The sequence below is a fragment of the Pholcus phalangioides genome, unplaced genomic scaffold (assembly GCF_987345545.1).
Source record: "Pholcus phalangioides strain wild (caught in Gottingen) unplaced genomic scaffold, Ppha-v1.0 ptg000039l_1, whole genome shotgun sequence".
NCBI lineage: Eukaryota > Metazoa > Arthropoda > Arachnida > Araneae > Pholcidae > Pholcus > Pholcus phalangioides.
Window position 1 is genome coordinate 24,414,197 of NW_028301625.1, and position 21,632 is coordinate 24,435,828.

The 21,632-nt window shown below is 34.3% G+C and overlaps 1 protein-coding gene across 1 annotated transcript in view; it reads right to left on the reverse strand.

Moving 5' to 3' along the window:
- Positions 1-1,652: 1,652 nt before the first annotated feature.
- The window catches only part of LOC149065740 (potassium voltage-gated channel protein eag-like), a 236,362-nt gene continuing 216,382 nt past the window's right edge, over positions 1,653-21,632 (reverse strand). The window contains exons 12-14 of the mRNA XM_089253728.1: positions 20,763-20,959; positions 13,156-13,401; positions 1,653-8,972 (exon numbers count right to left, since the gene is read on the reverse strand). Of these exons, the coding sequence (XP_089109854.1) occupies positions 8,043-8,972; positions 13,156-13,401; positions 20,763-20,959 (1,373 nt within the window). The 3' untranslated portion in view covers positions 1,653-8,042. The remainder of the gene's footprint in view (positions 8,973-13,155; positions 13,402-20,762; positions 20,960-21,632) is intronic.

The window sequence follows — 21,632 nt, forward strand, 5'->3', positions numbered from 1 at the left end:
GAAATTATTCGCTTACAGCATAGAGGATTAAATTTCCCGTATGCATTAATGTTAAGCTAATAAAAATCGACATTATATATAATCGGTTAATCAATATATTATATTCCGTATCTTACGGTCATTGCAGTGAATGAAAGCACAAATGTGTATTGAAAAATGGCAGTCGAATCGTTTAATTTCTCTTGATCCATGCAACCTGTGGACTTCTTGAAAAAATTATTATGAATATCTCCAGACTTTAATTAAAAGTAATAACCACTTTTAAAGAAAATAATCGTATTATTCTTGTTTCTAGTCTTCAAAATTCTGTTTTTATATTAACAAAGCTTGTGTGATAGAAACCAAATGTAATAATAATTTTGAGTGCTTATTCCGTCGGAAAGCATAAAGGAAAATAAGTAGAATACAGTATTAAAAAAAATGAGTTCAATAAAATTCCCATTATAAGAACACAGAAATATCCCAGCAACAAATTAAACATAAATATATGAATAAATCTATAAGCCATTTGTATATATTTTTTTGTTAAAAAAGAAACCTATCTAAAAATGAGAAGTAAATTATTCAAAATACTTATAAAGAGCACAACTAAATGCTCACTTGCAATAAATTCAAGAAATGCTTTTTTGCCCTAAAATTATCTATGAATCTAAATGAATAGATATAAAGCCAAGAGCTAATGTTCTAATTATTATAATCATATGCTTTAAACAAAACTAATTTAATGCGTTTGTGAATGAACTATACCAGTTTAACTAAGGTGACTGCTAGAAATTTACAAAAGAATGCATACAGAAAATAGGTTATTATTCTGTAACATTTGTACTCTCATTATTTCTGAGCTCTCTTTTTATATGTATATAGCCTATAAGTGTCTACTTTGTATAAACAAACTTTGACGAAAGTATCAGATCAATGTCGACTTCTTTGCAAAATCCGAATCTATTCTTGACATGATAAATGACCATGACCATGTCACTAAGTTGTCTGCGATACATTAGTGTTCATTAATCTCGCTCTTTTGTGAACATCTATCGGCGGACTTTCGAAAAGTGCCTGTACTGCCGATATATCTGCTAAACTGCAAACCTAATCTAACAAGAGCCGATACCAGAGCAAGAACTACTAATTCGGAATCTACCCGGTTAATGTTTTTTCCCAAGGTATAATTAGTTTAACTTTGATCAATGTCCTTGATATTTGAATCATGGATCGATCGAAACGTTAATCACACAGAAGTTATTGTCATTCAATAGATTAACTGTTTTTTTTTGTTACCTCTTGATTATACCATTTGACGATTTGCTCCTTTTAACGTCCTCTTCGGTGTCTCAAGAATTATACTATTATGTATTATAGAGTTTTTTAATTGTTTATTTAAACAGTACTCGGGGATATAATCGGGCGCAACATAAACGACTATAGGAATAGTAAATGTAGATTTGTATGGAATTAGGAAATTTACAAGATATATATAGAACACACTGAGACGACAAACAGAAATAGAGACTGAAAAATAATATCCAGTAAAATCTCGATAGTCGATCAGTCAAGAAATGTTGATATTTTATAAATATATACTATATATATTATATATATATATTAGTTATAATATGCGCTATAATGACTAAACATAACCCGTAAAACATTCATAAAGTTCTATATCGATCAAATAAAGTAAGAAAGTAAAACGAAAAATGTTTAATAAAAAATAATGATAAATAAATATGATAGTGAATATTAGGCAAATTAATAAAAAGTAATACTCATTGAAATGTTCTTAAGGCTTGACTTCTCACTAACTACACAGTATTACAAAATCACTAGTTTTATTCTGAAAGTGAAAAACCTTTATCGAGGATGTATATTCACCTCTATTCAATATTGTTAAAATTTCATTTTGAACTGATAATTTCAACCAATATACAGTAATATAATATTCAATCATCTGTGAAAATTCTAGAACTTTTTTATTCATCAAGTAAACAAAGGGAGTCTCATTTTCATCACAATTTTTTTCGTGGCATTTTACCGAAATGTTCTGTACAATTTACATTTTATAAAACGTGAAAACTAACTTAAATTTGGTCATTAACATTCAGTAAAACTTTGTTATATTCAAAAATTATAAGGTGTAAGATTGACCTTAGTGTTATTTAGAAAAAGAGAGTTTCGATCACATTAATATCTATAACAGATAAACGAAGCCAAAAACATAACACTTTCTCGGTGATGACTTATCGAAATTTTACTGTTCAACTATCGGATTTATTGGTAACGTCTTTTATGAAATATGAGGGTTTCTTTGTTTTACATATATATGAAGATAATAAATATTTTCTATATCTGTCAAAGCTCAATGTTTGTAAAGAGAGTAGATATATGAGATAAAGTAGAATCAATATACACTGTAACCGTAAACAAATACCTAAAATTGATACCACGTATCAGTCTTACTAATTTAGGACGAAGGTCAGTAATTGAGTATAGTCGGCCCCTTAATGTTATACTCGAGGGATCGGTTGCACGAACTCACCATGAGTAATGGGTTTTCATTATCAGTCCCTCGGTATCCGCGGAATTATTAATTCTAATAAACAATTTATACTAATTTCATTTTCGCATCGCATCACAATCACATTATGCTTTATCTTTAATTCACAAATCTTTCAGCACTTTATACGTTCATTTTCTTTTTAAGGATCCACTCGTTATGCGTGCAGGAAGTTCAAAACCAAAAATTTGAAACTAAAGAGTTTAAATATAGATAGAAAAATAACTAAAAATGCATTTGTGAAAGCAAAAGAACAAGACTAAGTTAGCATTGCGGTTTTCGCCTGCACTAGGAAAATATTTTTCAACTGAAATTTTTATTTGCTGAAGCTAAACTCGCGTATTTTGAGCCGACTGTGTTACGGTGATTACAATAACAGAGGTAGGTGACTTTGTAATTCGTCCGTATAGCAAAATTGAGGTGCATGTCACAAAATACTCAACATTATCTTATTATTCAGGGGCATATACACTACTAATATTCATCATCCCAACAGGCATTTTTCCCAATGCAGCACACTTTATTTTCCGAAACAGTAATTCAATTTAACAAAGGATCGATTCTAAAAACAACTCTTTTCCAATAAATCGTTTTCACTCCGTTTCCCAGATTTTCGGGTAGTATATAGCTTACAAATATATAACATTATATCCCGATAACATGATCTCCCTTTAGAAATCCAATGGAAGTTCTTCTTCCATTGAAAACAACGTATCATTTGTTTTTTCATAAACCAAGGAATAGAATAATATTATTTTTTCTCATTTCGTAACATATTTAGAATTTAATTTAAAATAAGTACCTATAGATATTTCCGAGGCAAGCACTATATTATATCATGCAGTAAAAAAATACGGGAAAATTATCCAAAGTGAGAGTTTTATAGAAAATATTTCAACTACGTAGAAGGAGATAGGGCAAGTTCTAATAATGGGAAACGTATAAATAAATATACTCAAGTAGACTTTTATTTGAGGATTGTCAGGCAAAATTTGATGAAAAACACAATAAAATATGGACGGTACTTCAAACCTGAAAATAAAATATATCGTACATCGGAAATATGAGAATTAATTGTATTTTAAAGGAGTGGGGGGAAGGGGAGATATTGTTGATGATTTCAATTGTTATGCTGAATATAATAAAACGTTTACCTCAGTCTTCAAAAAAGATTTGAAGCAATACCACAAATATAAGTAAAAAAATATTATTCAGATATGCACTTAATTATGGTTCTCTCTTCCAATTAATATTAATATAATTTTACATATATATGGAAGTAGTTCTGTCTTATATTTTGCTAAGACTTTTACAGAACAAGATATATATAATTAAGAAGTATAATCTTTTATTTACAAATAATCAAAAAGTGTGTTTGGCGGAAGCGTGTTTGTGAAAAGTAAGCTTAGTGTTTTCAATGGGAACGACCAATTCTTTACACCATTATTTTATAGCACCAGGGATATCGAAGATCGAAGTTCAAACATTTTGCGTAGAAAAAGAAAACTCAAATACATGAACCGTCTTGAAATATTACCGATATTTCATACAATTTTCATAAATTCTATAAAATGAATTTAAAATAATAAAACAAAGAATTCAAAGATATTTTCCTCCATACGTAATAAATACATCGGCCGAATTGGAAGCGCTACAATCGTTCGACTCGGAGAAACATCAGAAATTTCTCGAAATTACGTACTGGAAGAAAGAGGGGGAAATAACATTCATATACAATTTTTAATAGATAATTAATTAATCTGTATTGCGATTATTGCAAGTAACGCACACACACACACATCAAATAATAAAAAATGCGCAATAAAGAGGATCGAATCAATCTATCACAGTCAGTTCTGTTTCTATAGGTCCCTTGATAACATTCATACGCGCATTTTAATTTTTGACTTACGAAGTTTCACCATGGAAGTGAAACATACCATGAACGAGTTATATATAATTAATCATAAACAAATCAAGTGATTATATAATCAACTGATAAATACATAAACGCAAAATACTTTTACTATACATATATAGTTCATTAAACAAAGAAATGGCTAAAAATACGTGCATTATTATATGTATACGCTGAATATTGTGATGATCGATGAGATGGAAAAAAATTGTTTCTCCGCGTACTTTACATCATTGGCGCAGCCATTATACGCGACATGTAAGAATGAACAAATCACACACTCAAGCACTTCTGGCGTCGCAAAAACGACATTACATACTTGTAAGTTCAATAAAAGACAAAACGTAATTAATATATATATATATATAATTATTTTTTTCTCAAGTAGATTATTGCCGATTGTATTCGCATCACAAACAAGTGTAGAGCAATGGCATTAAGGGTGCCAAATTTTATGAAGACACAAACAACAATCACAATAAATGAGAGAGCGCACTTCGAGTTATAGTTAGCGTTTATGCTGAAATTTAAATGTATATATATATATATACATATACAAGTATTTTATCATATATATATATATATATATGAGCATTTTATCACAGAGGAAAAGAGTTGACAACCGCTTAGATTCGACTGCATAAAAGCAGTTCAGCGGCAGGAAGCAATGATTAAGTGTGATCCACTTCACTTAACTATTATTTCGCTGCACGTTTTGTTATTATTATTATTATTATATATGTGTGTATATATATAACACGCATTTAGCCTATAGGAAGAACTGCTCACTCACACTTTCTCATAATTTATATACAGTCTGAGTGGCGAAATGTAGAGTGAAATGTAACGTTTCGTAGTAATGTAGTCCTTTCAGAGAGTCCTGCACAATAATTATTTTTGTGATTGACAAACGCGTATAAATATGTGTAATTTCTCATTTCATTTCAGCACAATATAACCATTCCTTTCTTTTTTTTTGTTAGTTTTCATACATTGAAGGGGGATATTTCTAAATTAGGTTCTATTTCACTTTATTTATTTTTACTTTTTTTAAAGGCACTCTAAATTCCGCCATCGACTTATGCTATACAACTGCATATTCAACAATTAAATGTGCAACATTTTATACATTCGTTTTTTGGTTTTTTCGAAATAACAAAGATCCAAAAAACAATTTTTAGATCTTTTAAAATTCAATCGATAAGCTAGAAAATTCAACAAATTGCACAGACAAGGTATGCTATAATTTCCTTTTCCAAGTTATGGAAGGAAGGTGAAAGTTACGAAGTATTTTTTTTTTCCAATAGATATGGTGTGTAATTTACAGATTTACATTTTGAATGGTAATTTTTAGTATTGGCTAATACACATTAAATACATATTATGAATAATTCAAAATGCAGCGATCAACTGCCATGATGTTATTCCCCCCTCTTCTTTAGAAATATTGACGAATATTTCTTTAGTTAACTTTAGAATTATTGTCAGATTTATTGCGCGCGTGTGCATATGTATGTATCATATGCAATATTATTTTTTTTTGTGTGTGTCTGTGTTGTGTTTCACTGACCAAGAAAAAGTAGTTATTATGATCTTCAATGTCTCGATTACTATAATATTACTGATCAGCGTTAATTCGGATATAAAATAATAAGAATCCATGAATACTACGTAGGCTTCTTCACTGCAAGATTTTTCAATAATAATGTAGGTGAAATTCTTCCAACTCAAACACTATTACTGAAAGTATAATGGTTTGCTGCAAATATTACAGCAGTAAATCACGATAGTGAGAAAAACGATAGGATATATCTGAATAGGAAAAAAAATTATGTGAAACATCAAGCAAAACAATTCAGATCTGGTTTCTAGAAAAACAAGAGCTGTTTCGATTTCAAAAACTCTACCATCAAATGATACAATATTCTATCCAGTTGCCAGCTGGCACAAGGAAACTTTGTGGTAGAATAAAAACAATAAAAACCATTACTCAATGTGACTAGGCTTTATTGTTAATTTAATGATTTTCGTTGAAGAATTGATGCTGTGCCGAAATAGGGATTCAGCATCAGCTGAAACATTTCTTTTCATATGCAATGAAGAAGCTACAAAATATTCCCCATATTGAAATTTGGTCTTTCCACAAATCAAATTACTTAACTGATGTAAGAAAAATTGGTAACATAACTCTCTCTTGTGTTTTAATCACCCACATCGCATATCCATAGGTATAAAGCAGAGTGGCTTTACCTAATCATTTAACACACTCTGCAAGTGGTAAACTGTAATTACAGTACCCTACGCCTGGAGTATTCTTTCACCTACCGCACAATCAACATACTGCGAAGAATGCAAAGATACCGACGGTGAAATTGTTTTCTATTATTCAATTTCAGAAAACAAAGAGAGAACAGAGCCAAAACCAGTTAAAATGAAGCAAAAAATATTTTTCGCTATCCTCTGTTAGTATCACAATAGCGGCGGGCCGACGTTGGTGATACTGCGCCAAGAAGTGGGCTATAACACACACTAACCATAATACTGCGCCAAGAAGTTACACACTCTAACCATATTCTCTCATTAGGCTCCTTGAATATGGAGAGGAAAAAAAATTAGATTTATCATACACATTTTCACGCGAAATTTTTTTTCTTAATAATTATTGATCAGTAATTGAAGAAAATTTTGGTTCACCATAACCATTATACAAATTTCAAGAATCATGTTTAAACTGTATCACAAAATTTGACGTAATTATCATTGAATAAATGTTTATACGTATTTACTTTAGAACTTTCTAAATCTGTTGTATTATGTTGTCGAATGATGGTTTTTCATTGTAGCTGGGAAGAAAACGTTAAAATAATAGTGAAGCAAAGCTGAAAAATCAGGATTTTACTTGTTATGGACCATAAAATTTTTAATGTAACAATTTTTTAGCGATTTTAAATAACGATAATAAAAATATGTGTATTGACGGGGAAAATAAATAAATAAGATAAATTTTCTGGTGCTTATGCCTGATCCCGTTCTGTTTTACTTTGAAGCTTATACGACGCTTTCTCAATTAGATTTTACTTATGAACCATAGCTTTCATCCCCTTTTTGACCTTTGCCATAGTGTTTAGAAATATATTTGTATTTACAATGTATAAATTTAAGTATTTTTTGCTGTACATAACTTTTTTTTTCATTTACAAAATAATTTCGAACTGAAAAACAGAGAGAATTCATCAATTTTTAAAATCACCGTTCCGTATGTTTAAAACGGCGGTATTTTTTTTTATCATAGCTTAGCACCAAACAATGATTAAATGTGAATTTCATTGATTATGCAGCGTTAACACCAGGTTTATTTATGGTGAAGAAGATATTCTCTTCGTTTTTTTGTTATTTGAAAATATGGAATGAATCCGTACAGCAAGTTAACCCGCTCTGCTGAGTCGTTTAGACAAGACATGGCAGCAGAGAGGGTTATCATCAATAATACTAAACAAAATAATGAATAATTTCAACAATACATGTCACAGATGAATATTTAGAGAAAGGCATTTAGTCATTGGTATTGTGCTATTGAGGTGTTCCGGAAGATTCTTTCGGAACTAACGCCTCCTCCTTTTCGAGTTCTTCAATTTCATTTTCCAGCATGGCCCTCACAGCGTTGGGGTCACTGGGAGGAACTTCTGTCGGCGGAGTGGCGGTCGCAGAGCTCGTCTTAGAAGACGTCCATGTTTTGCTTTTGGAAGATTTCTTCCGGCTACCAGAGCTATGACCTTCTTTTTTGCCTCCTTTGCTACACGTGTGCTTGGAGTGGTCACTTCGACGAGAAGTACCACTCGCTTCAGCACCGTGGTCTGACGTTCGGTTACCGTGGTCGGTCCTGGAAGAATGTTTTAGCCTAGGCATGATTCGCACCAACTCCATTAAATGATCGTCGATTTTAGACACTTTGTGATTAAGTCTCTGAATTTCGTGTTTCAAATCAACTCTCATTTCCATTAGACTCGAAACTATTTTTCGATATTCGCCTTCACTGCCGCTCGACGTGGTTTCCGTTGTTTGCGTTTGCGAATGTCCGCTTCCTGTAGCGGTGTCTTTTTTAGAGGCACCAGTGGTTGTTGTTTCGCTATCGGTTTTCCCGGCAGCTACTGATTTGCCACCACTTGGTGACACATCTGCGTGGCACTTTTCTTTTTTGTCTCGATCTTCGGACCCTGCCGATCGAGTCTTTTCATTTTCTGGGCTTTCGGCGATTGTCTCGGGTTGTGATAATTTTGTCCACTTCGACGGGAAAACTTTGGATTTAGGGGACGAACTACCAGCACTAGGTTCTTCAACTGTCCGTGATTCCAACTCCTTCCCTGGAGGAGGCTCTATTGAGCTTTGGAGGAAAGACACTTCCGCTTTTGCTGAAATTTCATTCGAGCTCATTAAGGAAGAACCATAGCCCCAAATATTGGGACCATTTCGGCTCTCTTTGGATTCGTCTTCAGCAACAGCCTGAATAAAATCATTCATTCGTTAGAAACAGTTATGTATAGAAAAATAATTTTCATATGGAGATACGGGATGTTCAAACCATGAAAATTAATATTTGTTTTTTATTACATAAAAAAAATTGCGGAATTTGCGTAAAATATTTCAAAACAAACCGTATTAAAATCCGTTTGTTAGTTATTTTTCTACTGCAATTTCTATAATTAAAAAAATCATGGTGTTTTCTACGAGAAATATCTTCATTTCCAGTTTTCTTCGTGCTTGTTTTTCGACAATATTCAAAATGTCCCTTGATGATCAAATTTAGTTCAATTTACTCCAAGTTTTATATACTTGCTTTTATGACTCACTTGAGACAACTAAGCATCCATTTATAAATCCATCGCTATTTAATTCTAAAAATATATATTAATTGTTAAAAAGGCCAACAAATTGTCATTTGGTTCCTTTTTTTCTCACATACCGTTGGATACATCATAAAATTCATGCTTATAAATGCTTGTGTCTATTTTTGGAAGCACAATAAAAAATATGCATGGATTTCACCAAAATAGGAGAAACGCAAAGGACAAATATCGCTCATTCCAGTTTTGCAGTTATTTTTCAATAAGTTTATAATTAAACATAGAAGTAGTCCAAATAATTTGAGTAGATACACCAAAATGCATTTATTGCGTGTGTTTACGCTATTTAAAAACACATCAGCTGAAAACATTATAGAAATATTATCTTCAGTATAAGCGTCGCTTTCTCCTTAACGCATAAAAAAAATATTACATTCATTAGCAATGCCATATAATTACTTTTAATTCATCTACTCTCTGAAATAAAACAATAATAATACTTCAAGTACAGCATGTTCGGCTAAGAACCCTAGAAATTTGTGCTGATACTTAATATTATAGATGAAATAAATTTGATCAGCGCTATTTACTATATTTAATCCGCTCTAGTGTTTAAAATTGAAGGATTATTTACAAAATGTGATTTTGTGTTCGTGAAGTTTAAAAAAAAAACGTAATAAAATTTCATATCAAAACTAAGAACATGTCAAATAGCTTAAGTGCAGTAGTTTTTTTTTCCAAAGATATCAGTAATATCATAGACTGTTAGGAAAGATTTCACATTAAATTGAACTTCATTATTATTGTTCTGTGGGGATAAAATCAGTTTGAAAAAATTTTGGAACAGACACGCAACATTTGTAATGTATGTCCATGGTAGTTGTGATGTTGATTGCAATTTGTGGAATTAACATCCACTCTTACGAAAGTCGGGCTGCACGGTCTGGACACACATATCCGCGCCGCGCCAGGACTGTAGCTCGGGCATCAGTTGGCCGAGTGACTCGGCTCGTCCCCCTTCAGACCACACCTTTCCGTGTCGTTGCCGTATACTCGCTGCTAGCTTTACCGGAGCTGGGTCGTTTGTTTCAAGATTTTAACGAAGCCGGTTCGGTGAAATGTTCAGTAAATTAATTAGCAATAGTGATTTGGCTATAACAGTCCTAGCGTAAATTAATAATTATTCTAAATATTTCTGTAAATAATCTATATAAGTTTATATAAGTTATTTTTGTCTGTGTGTGCGCAGGAAATGTGCCTCGAGCCCCCAAAATTATCTATAAAAATGTCATTGCCGCTTAAGTGATCTGTAAGCGTGCCGCGGGCCACTCGAGATATCTGGAAATGTGCCGTCAACCACTTAATAGGCCAATCTGGAAATGTGCCGCCAACCACTTAATAGGCCAATCTAGAAATGTGCCGCCAACCACTTAATAGGCCAATCTGTAAATGTACCACGATCCGCTTAAGTGAACTGGAGGTGTACCGCTAGTCGCTCAAGCGATTTTGAAATGTTCTTGAGACCACTTGAGTGGTGTGTTTTGTTTTTTGTCACGGACCACATCAAATGATTCCGAGGGCCGCATTTGGCCTACAGGACGTGGGTTGAGCATTTATGGCTCAACATGTTGCGTGATCTGATGTAAGTACCAACTTTAAAATGTCTTCCATATTTTCATATAAGAAAAAAAAAAAATTTTCTGAACCGTTTTCTATTTATAGTGTATGTTCAAACCAAAACAATGAGTCATTTATAGAGCATTGGAAATCAAACATAATTAGTTTTCCAAGTTTATATCATTATTTTAACAAAAATCTCCCCGGCAAAAAATTTTTATATGCTACGAAACATAATTTTAAACTTTCTGTTCCCATCAAAGTTGTGTGAAAATATGGTTCCATGTGTTTTCTTTATATTCCGCCAGAGCCACGGGGGGGGGGGGGGTGCAGATGCGTCCCAACGATTTCGGGGCACAAAAAAATGTTTAGGACGTCCCTCCTTCCCCCCTTAACAAGATTTTGTATATTTTTTGCGGGGAAGAGGAATCGGCATACAGAATATACACGAACTCTGAAAAATAGTCATACAAAAAAAAATAATAATTAAACGCTCAATTAAATGTGAATTAACACAAAAATTGATGGAGGTAATTTTAAACTAATGTGAGAAACCGTTTCCGAAACTAATGAAAAATTTATAATTAACGGAAGAGAAATAATTACAGAATTATTGAAAATTCAGAATTAATGAAAGTAATAGTTTCAGAATTGATGAAAATCAAGAAATAAATGGATCTAATAATTCCGCAATTTAAGAAAATTGAGAAGCGAAATAAAATATAAATACGCTCTCCTCTTTTTTATAGAAATATGCTCTCTATCTCCCGAGACCGCACCGTCACCGTAAAAATATAAACTATAATAATTTAAATATAAATAAAAAATTATATAAATTAAAATTATTAAATTAATTTAATAATTTTATTATCATAATATAAATTAAAATACAAACTATAATAATTATAAAATATAAACTATAATAATTTTAAATTAATCGCTGACGGTGCGCGGCCACGGTGCGGATATGTGTGTCCAGACCTTCAGACGTTCTAATTCGTCCCATACATGCTTCCTCGGGATAACTTCAGTCAATAATCCGTTCGAATATTATTATTTGTTTTCAAATACTCTTCCAGCAAGAAGTTGGATTACTTGTAAGGACCTGGATCTCTAGTATTCTTTAGCATAAATGCTAATGTTTCATGCGTGCGCATTTTGATAATCACGGAACTTCACTGAAACTTCTGCAGGTAAATGAAGTTGTTTGAATTGATTCTTGTTTAAATATACGAAAATTATAACGCTGTCTTTCTCGGATACTTTATGAGAGGTTGCAAGTTTCCTCTAGATGAGACAGTGTTTAGAATTATTACCAAGATGCTCAGAAAATAATCAGCGAAAAGAAATCATTTTCTGTAAGGAAGAATTTGTGTGTTTCAGAAGTGATGCTTGTAATGTGTCATCTTTAACGCGTTCTCATGGCCAAAAGACTTACACGACACAAACGAATCTTAAAGTAGTCTTCTCACGTAAAGACTACTTTCGAACAGCCCAAGAGTCTGCTGCAGTTCTGCTTACGCACGTCCGGTAGAAGCCGAGATGTCCCCAGTCAATTGTCTAGCTATTAGCTATTACTTCACAAATTCTTCTTGCTATAAGAGTCATATAATGATCTCAGATAATAGGGTAGCTCTTGAATGGTCTTGTCCTGAACAGGGACGAGTTTTTCCTAAGCGGCATCAGTGTCTGAAAATGACATTTCGGAAAATATCCAGTGCTCAGAAACCTTCATCCTGGAATTGACAAATTTCTATGTAGCCAGTCACACATTAACGCAAACAATCTTCTAAAATAGTGCCTTTTAAGGCTTCAGCAGTAGTATCTATACTCGAAAAAAATATCGTCAGGCTCTCTATCGCGGGAAGGTCATAAAAAACTTACTCAGCTGGCAATAGTAGACATTTTGAATTGCTTTTTAATTTCAAATAATAAAGTATTTCCATACGTGTCGAAATGTTCTAATTTGAAGTTAATATAATACAGTATAGTTTTTTAGTTCGTTTCAAAGTTCATTTATACTAACATTGTTCTATAAGTAAACTTTTCATTTTCTACTTCTAAAGAATTTAACTCATCGATAAAACCATATCAAAAATATCAGCTTTCGACATCCCCTTAAGTTAAGTTCCTTTTATGTCATATTTGTAATTAAGTACATAAATTTAATTGGCCGCAATGAATTAAGAGATTTGTAAATGCGATTAGCAATAATCTTTTCTTACAAGTGACTGAGCATTCTCCTCAGGACTCGGTGGAAGAGGTGACGCTGTCTCTCCTCTTTCAATATCAGGTAAAGCGGCAATTTGATTCGAACTACTTGGTCTTCCAGGTTCATTACCGTTTTTCCGGAATTTTGAGAACAGCTTCCTCACAAGATGATCTTGAGAGATATCTGGAAGTGGATCTGCTTTCCTCCTCTCCGATAATTCCCTTTCTCGGTGAACGTCAGAAACTTTACGAAAAATAAGCTACAAATAATTACAGAAATATTTCTGATTAAAAATCTCAAACAATAATAATAACACTGAAAATAAATTACTTTAGTGTATATCGGATCATGTTGCTAATTTATACATTCACTCGAACAAGCTTTTCATTGTCCGCCATAGACTATTTCTTGTCCAGAAACAAAATTTTCTTGAATTGCGGAAATTGTGTAGGAAATCAGTATTTGGAAGTTCCGAATGTTTCACAACCGCGTCCAATCTGTTATTTTTATCTACAACTATAATAACAAATTATTGGTCGCTATGTAATAAAATTGGCTATTCACATACACTGCTCAAAACAATTAGGGGAGCACATGGTTTTAACAGAATTAAGCAAAGATGTATACCGATAAGTAACATAAAATGAATCATCCATAATTTAAAGCCTAGCAGGAAACGGAAGAAGAAAACTTCATATGCAAATCAAAGTTCATGACGTCAAAAACCAGAAAAAGGAGATAAGGGCAGAAATCGGGATGTTGCAGAAACGTCTGTTTTACTGCCGTAACTGTGAAATTCGATTGCGCAGTATTTTTTTTTTTTAGACAAGGTGACTTGAGGATGTCTCAACAACGTGATTTACCGGAATCCATGGCATGACGTGTTATAGGCAGACTGGAATCCGGGCAAACACGACGTAATGTCGCGGACGCTGTTGGAGTCGCCAGAAGTGTTGTTGCAAGGCTGTGGAATCGATTCCAAGAAACAGGAAATGTTAGACGTCGACCAGGGCAAGGTCGGCAACTGATGACCGGTATGTACGGTTAACAGCCCGTCGAAACAGAACAGAGAATGCTACGCAGCTGCAAAGACGGTTGCTCTTGGCAACAGGACGAAGGGTGTCCAGCCAAACAGTACGTAATCGGCTTCATGAGGGAGGGCTCCATGCACGTAGGCCAATGGTCTGCATTCCGTTGACCCCACGCCACCGTGCGGCCCGAAGAAGATGGGCTGCTGAACATCGAGATTGGGAGCAACATGATTGGAGCCAAGTGCTGTTTACAGACGAGTCCCGATTCAGTCTGGAATGTGACTCCCGACGTGTTCTGGTATGGAGGGACAGGGGCACTCGAAATAACCCAGCATTCGTTCGTGAAAGGTCACAATATAGACGAGCTGGTTGGATGGTATGGGGTGGAATCAGCATAGGCGGACGTACGGACCTGCATATCATTCGGAATGGCACTTTGACGGCCCGAAGGTATGCAGACGAGATACTGCGACCTCATGTCATCCCTTACGCTGGAGCCATTGGAGATTCCTTTGTTTTCCAGGATGATAATGCCCAACCGCATAGAGCTCGTCTGGTGGAGAACATGCTTGAAGCTGAAACAATACAGCGTATGGAATGGCCAGCGTGCTCTCCTGACCTGAATCCAATCGAGCATGTTTGGGACATGCTCGGACGACGCATTGCTGCCTGTTACTGTCCGAGACTTGCAGATTGCACTTCTTGAGGAGTGGAACAGTATTCCCCAAAGTCTGATCGATAACCTCATCGCATCCATGGCAAACAGGTGTGCAGCAGTCTTAGCTGTTCGAGGAGACCACACGCCCTATTAAAACTCATGCATCATGTCTGAACAGTACTTTTTTTTATCGTTTACATGTAACCAAATTGTTGCCCTAAATCATCTTTTCATGTTTTTTCCATATTTTCAAAGAATTAAAGCTTAATTCCAAATTTTTTTACGTCTTTTTTCTGTATTGCGCATTGATACGCGTGTACTATCCATTGTATGCCAATACGTGGCTGTCTCGCACGGTTTTCTTCACTTTTTTGTTTGCTCCCCTAATTGTTTTGAGCAGTGTATATGAAGGTTTAGACAACTGGCTGATGCGAAGATGAATTCAGGAAAGAAAATTCAACTGCGTCCGCGGAGAATCGAACCATTGAAGTCTCGCAATATTATTTTAATAATATAACATACCCGGTTGTTTCACACAAAATATGATTCGTCCGCTTCTAATTGCATGGCAATAGATCGCGCTTGATGTTGAAATTATTTTTTTAAAAATGCAGCTTTTTTCCATAACTTAAAGTGCACCCTGTATATATAATGACATTACTTTCTGCCTGAAAGAAAAACGAGGATAAGCGAGATCATTGATTTCGTTTCTTATATAACTTTAAATGGGATATATTTTATCGTAACCTATTCAGTGGGGTAACTATCGACCGCCTAATAATAATACACGCAATTCTTTGTGGAAAACTAATATGGAAAGTGTGTTAAGTTTTTTTTATTTGACCAAATAATTAAGGAGTTATTATGGTTCAAAAATTGATTACGTCACTTCATAAGTGAGAGGCTACTGCCTTTACTTCGGCTCCTTACGCCACGGTGCGTGAAATAAAGAGGTCATGTCTCCTTTTGTGCAGATGGTAGCATCCTTTCCCGGTATGTGAGAGGGCCTAGGTTCGAGTCCCTGCGGAGAGAACGTTACTATTCTTTCCGAATTTAGCTCAGCATAATAACCAGAAAATATCTATTTCCTCTTAAGGCGCGTATACTCTAGCGCAGCGGTTCTCAACCGGTGTTCCGCGGAGCCCTTGGGGCTCCTTATGCACTCTTCAGGGGCTCCGCAGACGCTCGAGGAAAATAAAAAAAAAACAGTAAAATTAAAAAAAATAATTATAAATATTTTCAAATAGTAAAAATAAATCAGTAACTTTGATGAATGATTAAAAAATTGGCCTAAGGGGCTCCTCCATAGAATTTTTTTGCTTAAAGGGGCTCCGCGAGTCAAAAAAAGTTGAGAACCGCTGCTCTAGCGCGCAGATCTTGCAACGCACGACCCCCTGCAGCGGTTCTAATCCGCTCGTGGGTACACAAATTCTCTTTGTGTTCCTTTCTTTCCTTTGTGTTCGTTGAAAAAACCGATTCCAGGTCCAGTGAAAACAGCTCACGAATCGTTCACAACACCGTAAAAATTACTGAACAACCAATTGCGAATGCTTTCATCGCATGATCCGCGCGCTAGTGTATACGCTCATTTACGTGGTTGCCGCAGATATTGTATTCAGATTTTTGAAGCGTTTATTAGCATACATTTTCTCTCTCTCACTCTCTCTCAAGCTTTAAAAATTCATAAAGTTCTAACGAATGATGAGATATCGAGAAGTTCGAGGTTCATTTTACTAACACGTCGTATAAATATATTTTTTTTCTATAAAATTTCAGAATTTTTAGTGTAGTAGTTTTTTTTTAAATTTTAAAACGGATGAGAGAGAGAAGGAGAGGGAGAGAGAGAGCGCTCACACACAAAAATTTCAATATGAGAAAATCGTGTTCAAAGTATTTTTTCTTGTTCGGGGAGGGCGGGGGGGTTACGCTATAAATCATTAATTTTTCATTTTATTTTGTAAAAACAGATTAACCCGATCGATACGAAAATTTTCGCATTTTATATTCAATTGAATGAAATATTTTTTAAAGTCACCTTTAATAATCGATTTCATGGGAACACCCATCTGTGACAACCCATAAATGAAAAAATATCGGTAACGATTTCGAGATGAAATTTTTTTTTCCAGTTCCAATTTTGGATTTACATGTTACATCACAGCTTTTGATTGTAATTCTGTAACAATTAACTTGATTAACACATAAAGATTATTGAATGAAATCGATCACAGTTACCAATTGTCGTGAAGTTTAAAATTTTTACGGCATCTTATTTATGTTATTAGTGTGTATGTATGAAACAACAATATTCAAACCATATTTAGAAAAGCAAACAGTAAAGAGAGCTTTCATTCTGGAAATTAAGAGCTGGGGTGGGGGCTGATTTTTCCGGAAAAAATTAAGAAACGAAATATAGAAGAGCGTCTCAAAGGGGCGGCAAAATTAGTAGCGCCTAGGGTGGCGACAGCCTGACATGGATCTGTTAAAGGGGCCCGGGCAACCCCACAACCTTGTAAATACGCCCCAAAATATAACTTCATCTGAAAAAATGACCAAGTTCAGCGCAAATCATGTAGGCTGGAATAAATTTCAAGGTCACGTCAAAATCTTTCTTGTAAAAATATAAAGTAAACTTATTAACACTTCAAGGCGATAAAAATCAATCGCAGTCACAAGAAAATTAAAAACCTTCGCTGCAACATGTATACAGGGCCGCAACTAGATGCTTGGTCAGCAGGGTCAAGCACGCATTTTGGCCCCCCTCATAATGTTGAAGGAGAGGTTAAAGAGTGAAATTTGCAGCTCCCGGGGCACCAGACCCGCCTGCACCCCCTAGTTGCGGCTCTGCATGTATATCGATATGAAAATGTGACTATATGAACAACCAATAGAAAAAATCTATAACTACCAATTATTTTGAATATGCCGATTAATAAAATAATAAGGTGGATTAAAAGTTTCTGACTGAATCGTTGTTATTATTTTACCGTTCCGACGATCACTTTCATCAAGCTACCATTTCTATATCGTCATGGAAACTTTTACGCGTAAAAGTTTCGATGAAATTTAAAAATTGCTCAAAAAATATTACCCTGTTTTATTGATCAACATGTGATCTACTAAAAAAAACGATCGTGCAGTAAGCACAATGCACCGTATGCACGTTCCCTCAAAAGATTTCTTTTAACAGTAAAGGAGAGAAAATTACCACGTTTTGGCAAAAAAAGTATTGATTTTGGAAAAGATTATTTTTCAAACAGATCTCATTTGGTGATCTCATTCACTTTACAAATCTGGAGATTTCTCAATATAGCGAACGAAGGCACTACGCAATAACGAAGTTACAACGTCGCACAACACGAAGAGAAAAAGCGTGAACCGCGACAGAATACCGAACTGAGCTTCTAACAGGATTGAATATTTCAGTTCGTTTTCGAAAAGTGGCCACCCCCCCCCCCTTCTGAGGGAGAAATTTACTTTCGTTCGGTGTTTGTAGCACGTAACTGACTGTTAAAAAATGACATCACAAAATATCAAAACGTTATAACTCCCTTAATATTCGTCCAATACTTAAAAACGGAAAAACACTTTCCCATATTAGTTTTTCACAAGGAAACACTGTGTAATTATTGGGCGGTGGATAGTTACCACCCTGTATAATAGGTGGTTGTTGAGATTTCGTAATAATAGATTTAAACCAAATTTTTACTGCCGAAAATGTTCAAACTGCAAAAGTTTAGGATATTCTCAGCGTTCACTAGAGGCTACTTAATTAGGATAGCGTCACCGCCTGTAGTTAAGATTGATCATTCTTTCAAGGGTCGATTTTTTCGCTTTGATCCATCAATTTTTGATCTTTTGCTTTTCACGTTTGTCCGCCCTTTGCAAGTAGTAGCTGCCCAATCTGTGTGTGTGTGTCTTCATGTTGTTGAATCGATCTTGAAGCTATTTTCTTTTTTCTGTCAGATTTATTAACACAAAGCCATAGGCTGCATTTTTTTTTTTTTTAGTTCATAGATTTATTCGGTTTGATCTTTTTAAAAACTTTCCATTGATTGCAGGGTAGACAATTCACATTTTAGACTGAAGTACCATTTTCCCATGTGGATCATGAATTTATCCAACGAGTGTCGATAAATGAGCGTCCGTGTTACGGTATAAAAGTGGTTATACATAATCAAAAATTATCTAAATGAAATTTTTCACTAAATTTCTCACTTTTCCGGTAATTTTACACAATATTCAAATGAAATAGGTAAATTTGACGAATAATAGAATTTATATATATATATATATATATATATATATATATTCTCACGATCCATAATTTTCAGATAATTTGGTTCAAATTGACTTGATTAATGAAGGGATTTTTTTATAATTCCCGAAACATAATTCATAAATATGATAAATTATGTAAAGTTTTCATTTTAGATAATTAAAGTATATTTTTGTAAGCTTTAATCAAATGTATTTCAAATATTTTTTTTTATTTTTTAATATTAGAATATAGTGCGATAAATACTAATTTAACGGCATAATTAGTTCAACATGTTTCAAAATTCAAGGTGCAAACGTCAGAGTGATAAAAAACAACTAACAAGCTCAAATTGCTTTATAATTCATGCTCGGAACTTAAGCGGTGAAGCACTAGAGGGCGCTTCCGCGCAGGTGAGGATCCAGGTCAATGTGTTGGAAGGGGCGATTTTTTTATGTAGGTTCGTTGGATCCTCCCGTATCTTAAACCAATCTAATTTATCACATGCTATATGCCATTATCTCAAACTTACCAAGTTTATTTTGAAATTGGCATAATTCTCAGGGTTAAAAAATCAACTACTATATATATGAATTCTTTCCTTTCAAATTTCTTAGAAACACAGGTTTGAAATGAATACGAAAGACTACGCACACACAATGCAGCGTCTGATAAGAAATGATTGATAAGAAGTGATGATACCCGAAATTTTCATGCATGCGTATGCACAATTTCGAGTGTTGAATTGCGAAGCACCACTTCAGATACGAGATGTCTGGCAACCTTACATTAACAATGTTTTCTTCTTATCGGTACTTTTGCTTCTATACCATACCTGCAACCACTACTGCCCCCTACCGGTCAATTTCAGCTGTCACTTTGGTGTGACACAGATCACTTTAGGAAACTTAGTGGATAGTTAAATGATAAGAAACCATTGCATTCAAGAAAACCGATATTTTCTGGATTTTATGCAGAGTTGCACTCGGAAAGAAAAGTCATCTGGTTTCTGCCAGGACTCGAACCTAGGTCCTCTTGCATTCCAGGCAAGCATGCTACCACCTACACCGCTGGAGGCACGACCCTGCCTTCCTTATTTCAGCGCCTCACGCCACAGTGAGCAAAAGAAGGAAGGCAGGGTCGTGTCTCCAGTGGTATAAATGGTAGCATGCTTGCCTGGAATTCAAGAACACCTAGGTTCGAGTCCCGGCGAAGACCGGATGACTTTTCCTACCAAGTGCACCTCGGCATAAAATCTAGAAAATATCAGTTTCCAATGATATATTGGGCTGAGAAAAAAGCAGCCCACCTCTAACTCATCACACTGTTCGAAAAGTGAAAAATACAATAAAAAAACATTTGGGGAATGGCAACGGAAAACAACGTATTGAATTGACCACGGCTTCGAATTGGCCGCTACAGCTAAAATTGTAAATCATTATTTTAAAAGCTATACAATATTCACTTTTAAAGTATTAAAACGGTAGCTTTTTTTATTATCGCAAATAACGGTATGAAAAATTACCAGTTAAAGAGATAAATTCCTTGAAATTTATCCTATATTCGCATTATATAAATATCCTATTATTGTCCCACTGTATATTAATATGAATACATATTTTCATCAATTAAGGAATTGTTTATAGTAAAAAGCAATTGATTGGTCAAATTACCCGATGCCTGAGATTGTACGTTAAAACAAGATTCCTAGAGAATGAGTTCGCAAAAGCATGATAAAAGTTCAGCACTTCTAACAGCTTATCTCTTTTTATGGCGTGGAGGTCACAATATGTTAGAGCTCTGACGTTGGCACATGATTGACCAATGGAAGGCTCTTTCCAGAATGCATCACCGAACACATCTCCTTTACCTATAAATATATGTACATAAGAATCAACTAGAAAACACTTGCTATATATATAAAATGTATAAATATAACGTACATTTGATAAATTCCATAAATTTCATTGTCCAAATGGAATAGCTTATCCCTGAGGGTAGTGAATTCTAACACAATATTGACACGTTTAAAAATAAATACGATAAATATATTGGGGTAAATCGAAAAGCTATCCATACCGATAAGACGATCATAAATAATTTTTATGGGCACTGTATTATATTTTATTGTGCATACATAGTTTTTATATAATTGCATTTTTAATTAGGAGTTGGGTGATTTAAGGAAATATATGGGTATTTTTTTTTCAGCTACATCGTTGGGCATTTCGCCTGTTGTATTCTTGTATTTGATTACAAGCTCAACACTGATTTCTTTCTTAGAGATTTTTCAGTGATTTAATTTAACCACTTCGCTTACAAGGCGAGAAATTCGGATGATCTCTACTTGACGAATGGGCGAAAATATGGTAACCTCGTCTCAACCTAACCGCACGTTAGAAAAAGGTAAAGAAGTTAAAGAGAGTATAATACATAAGTGCAAATAAGAGCGTGTATTATACGAAGTAGATTTCTCTTTTCACCCTCACCCAAACTGTTCTCTTTTGCTCTTATGCGTATATAGTAGAAGGCTACATCATATG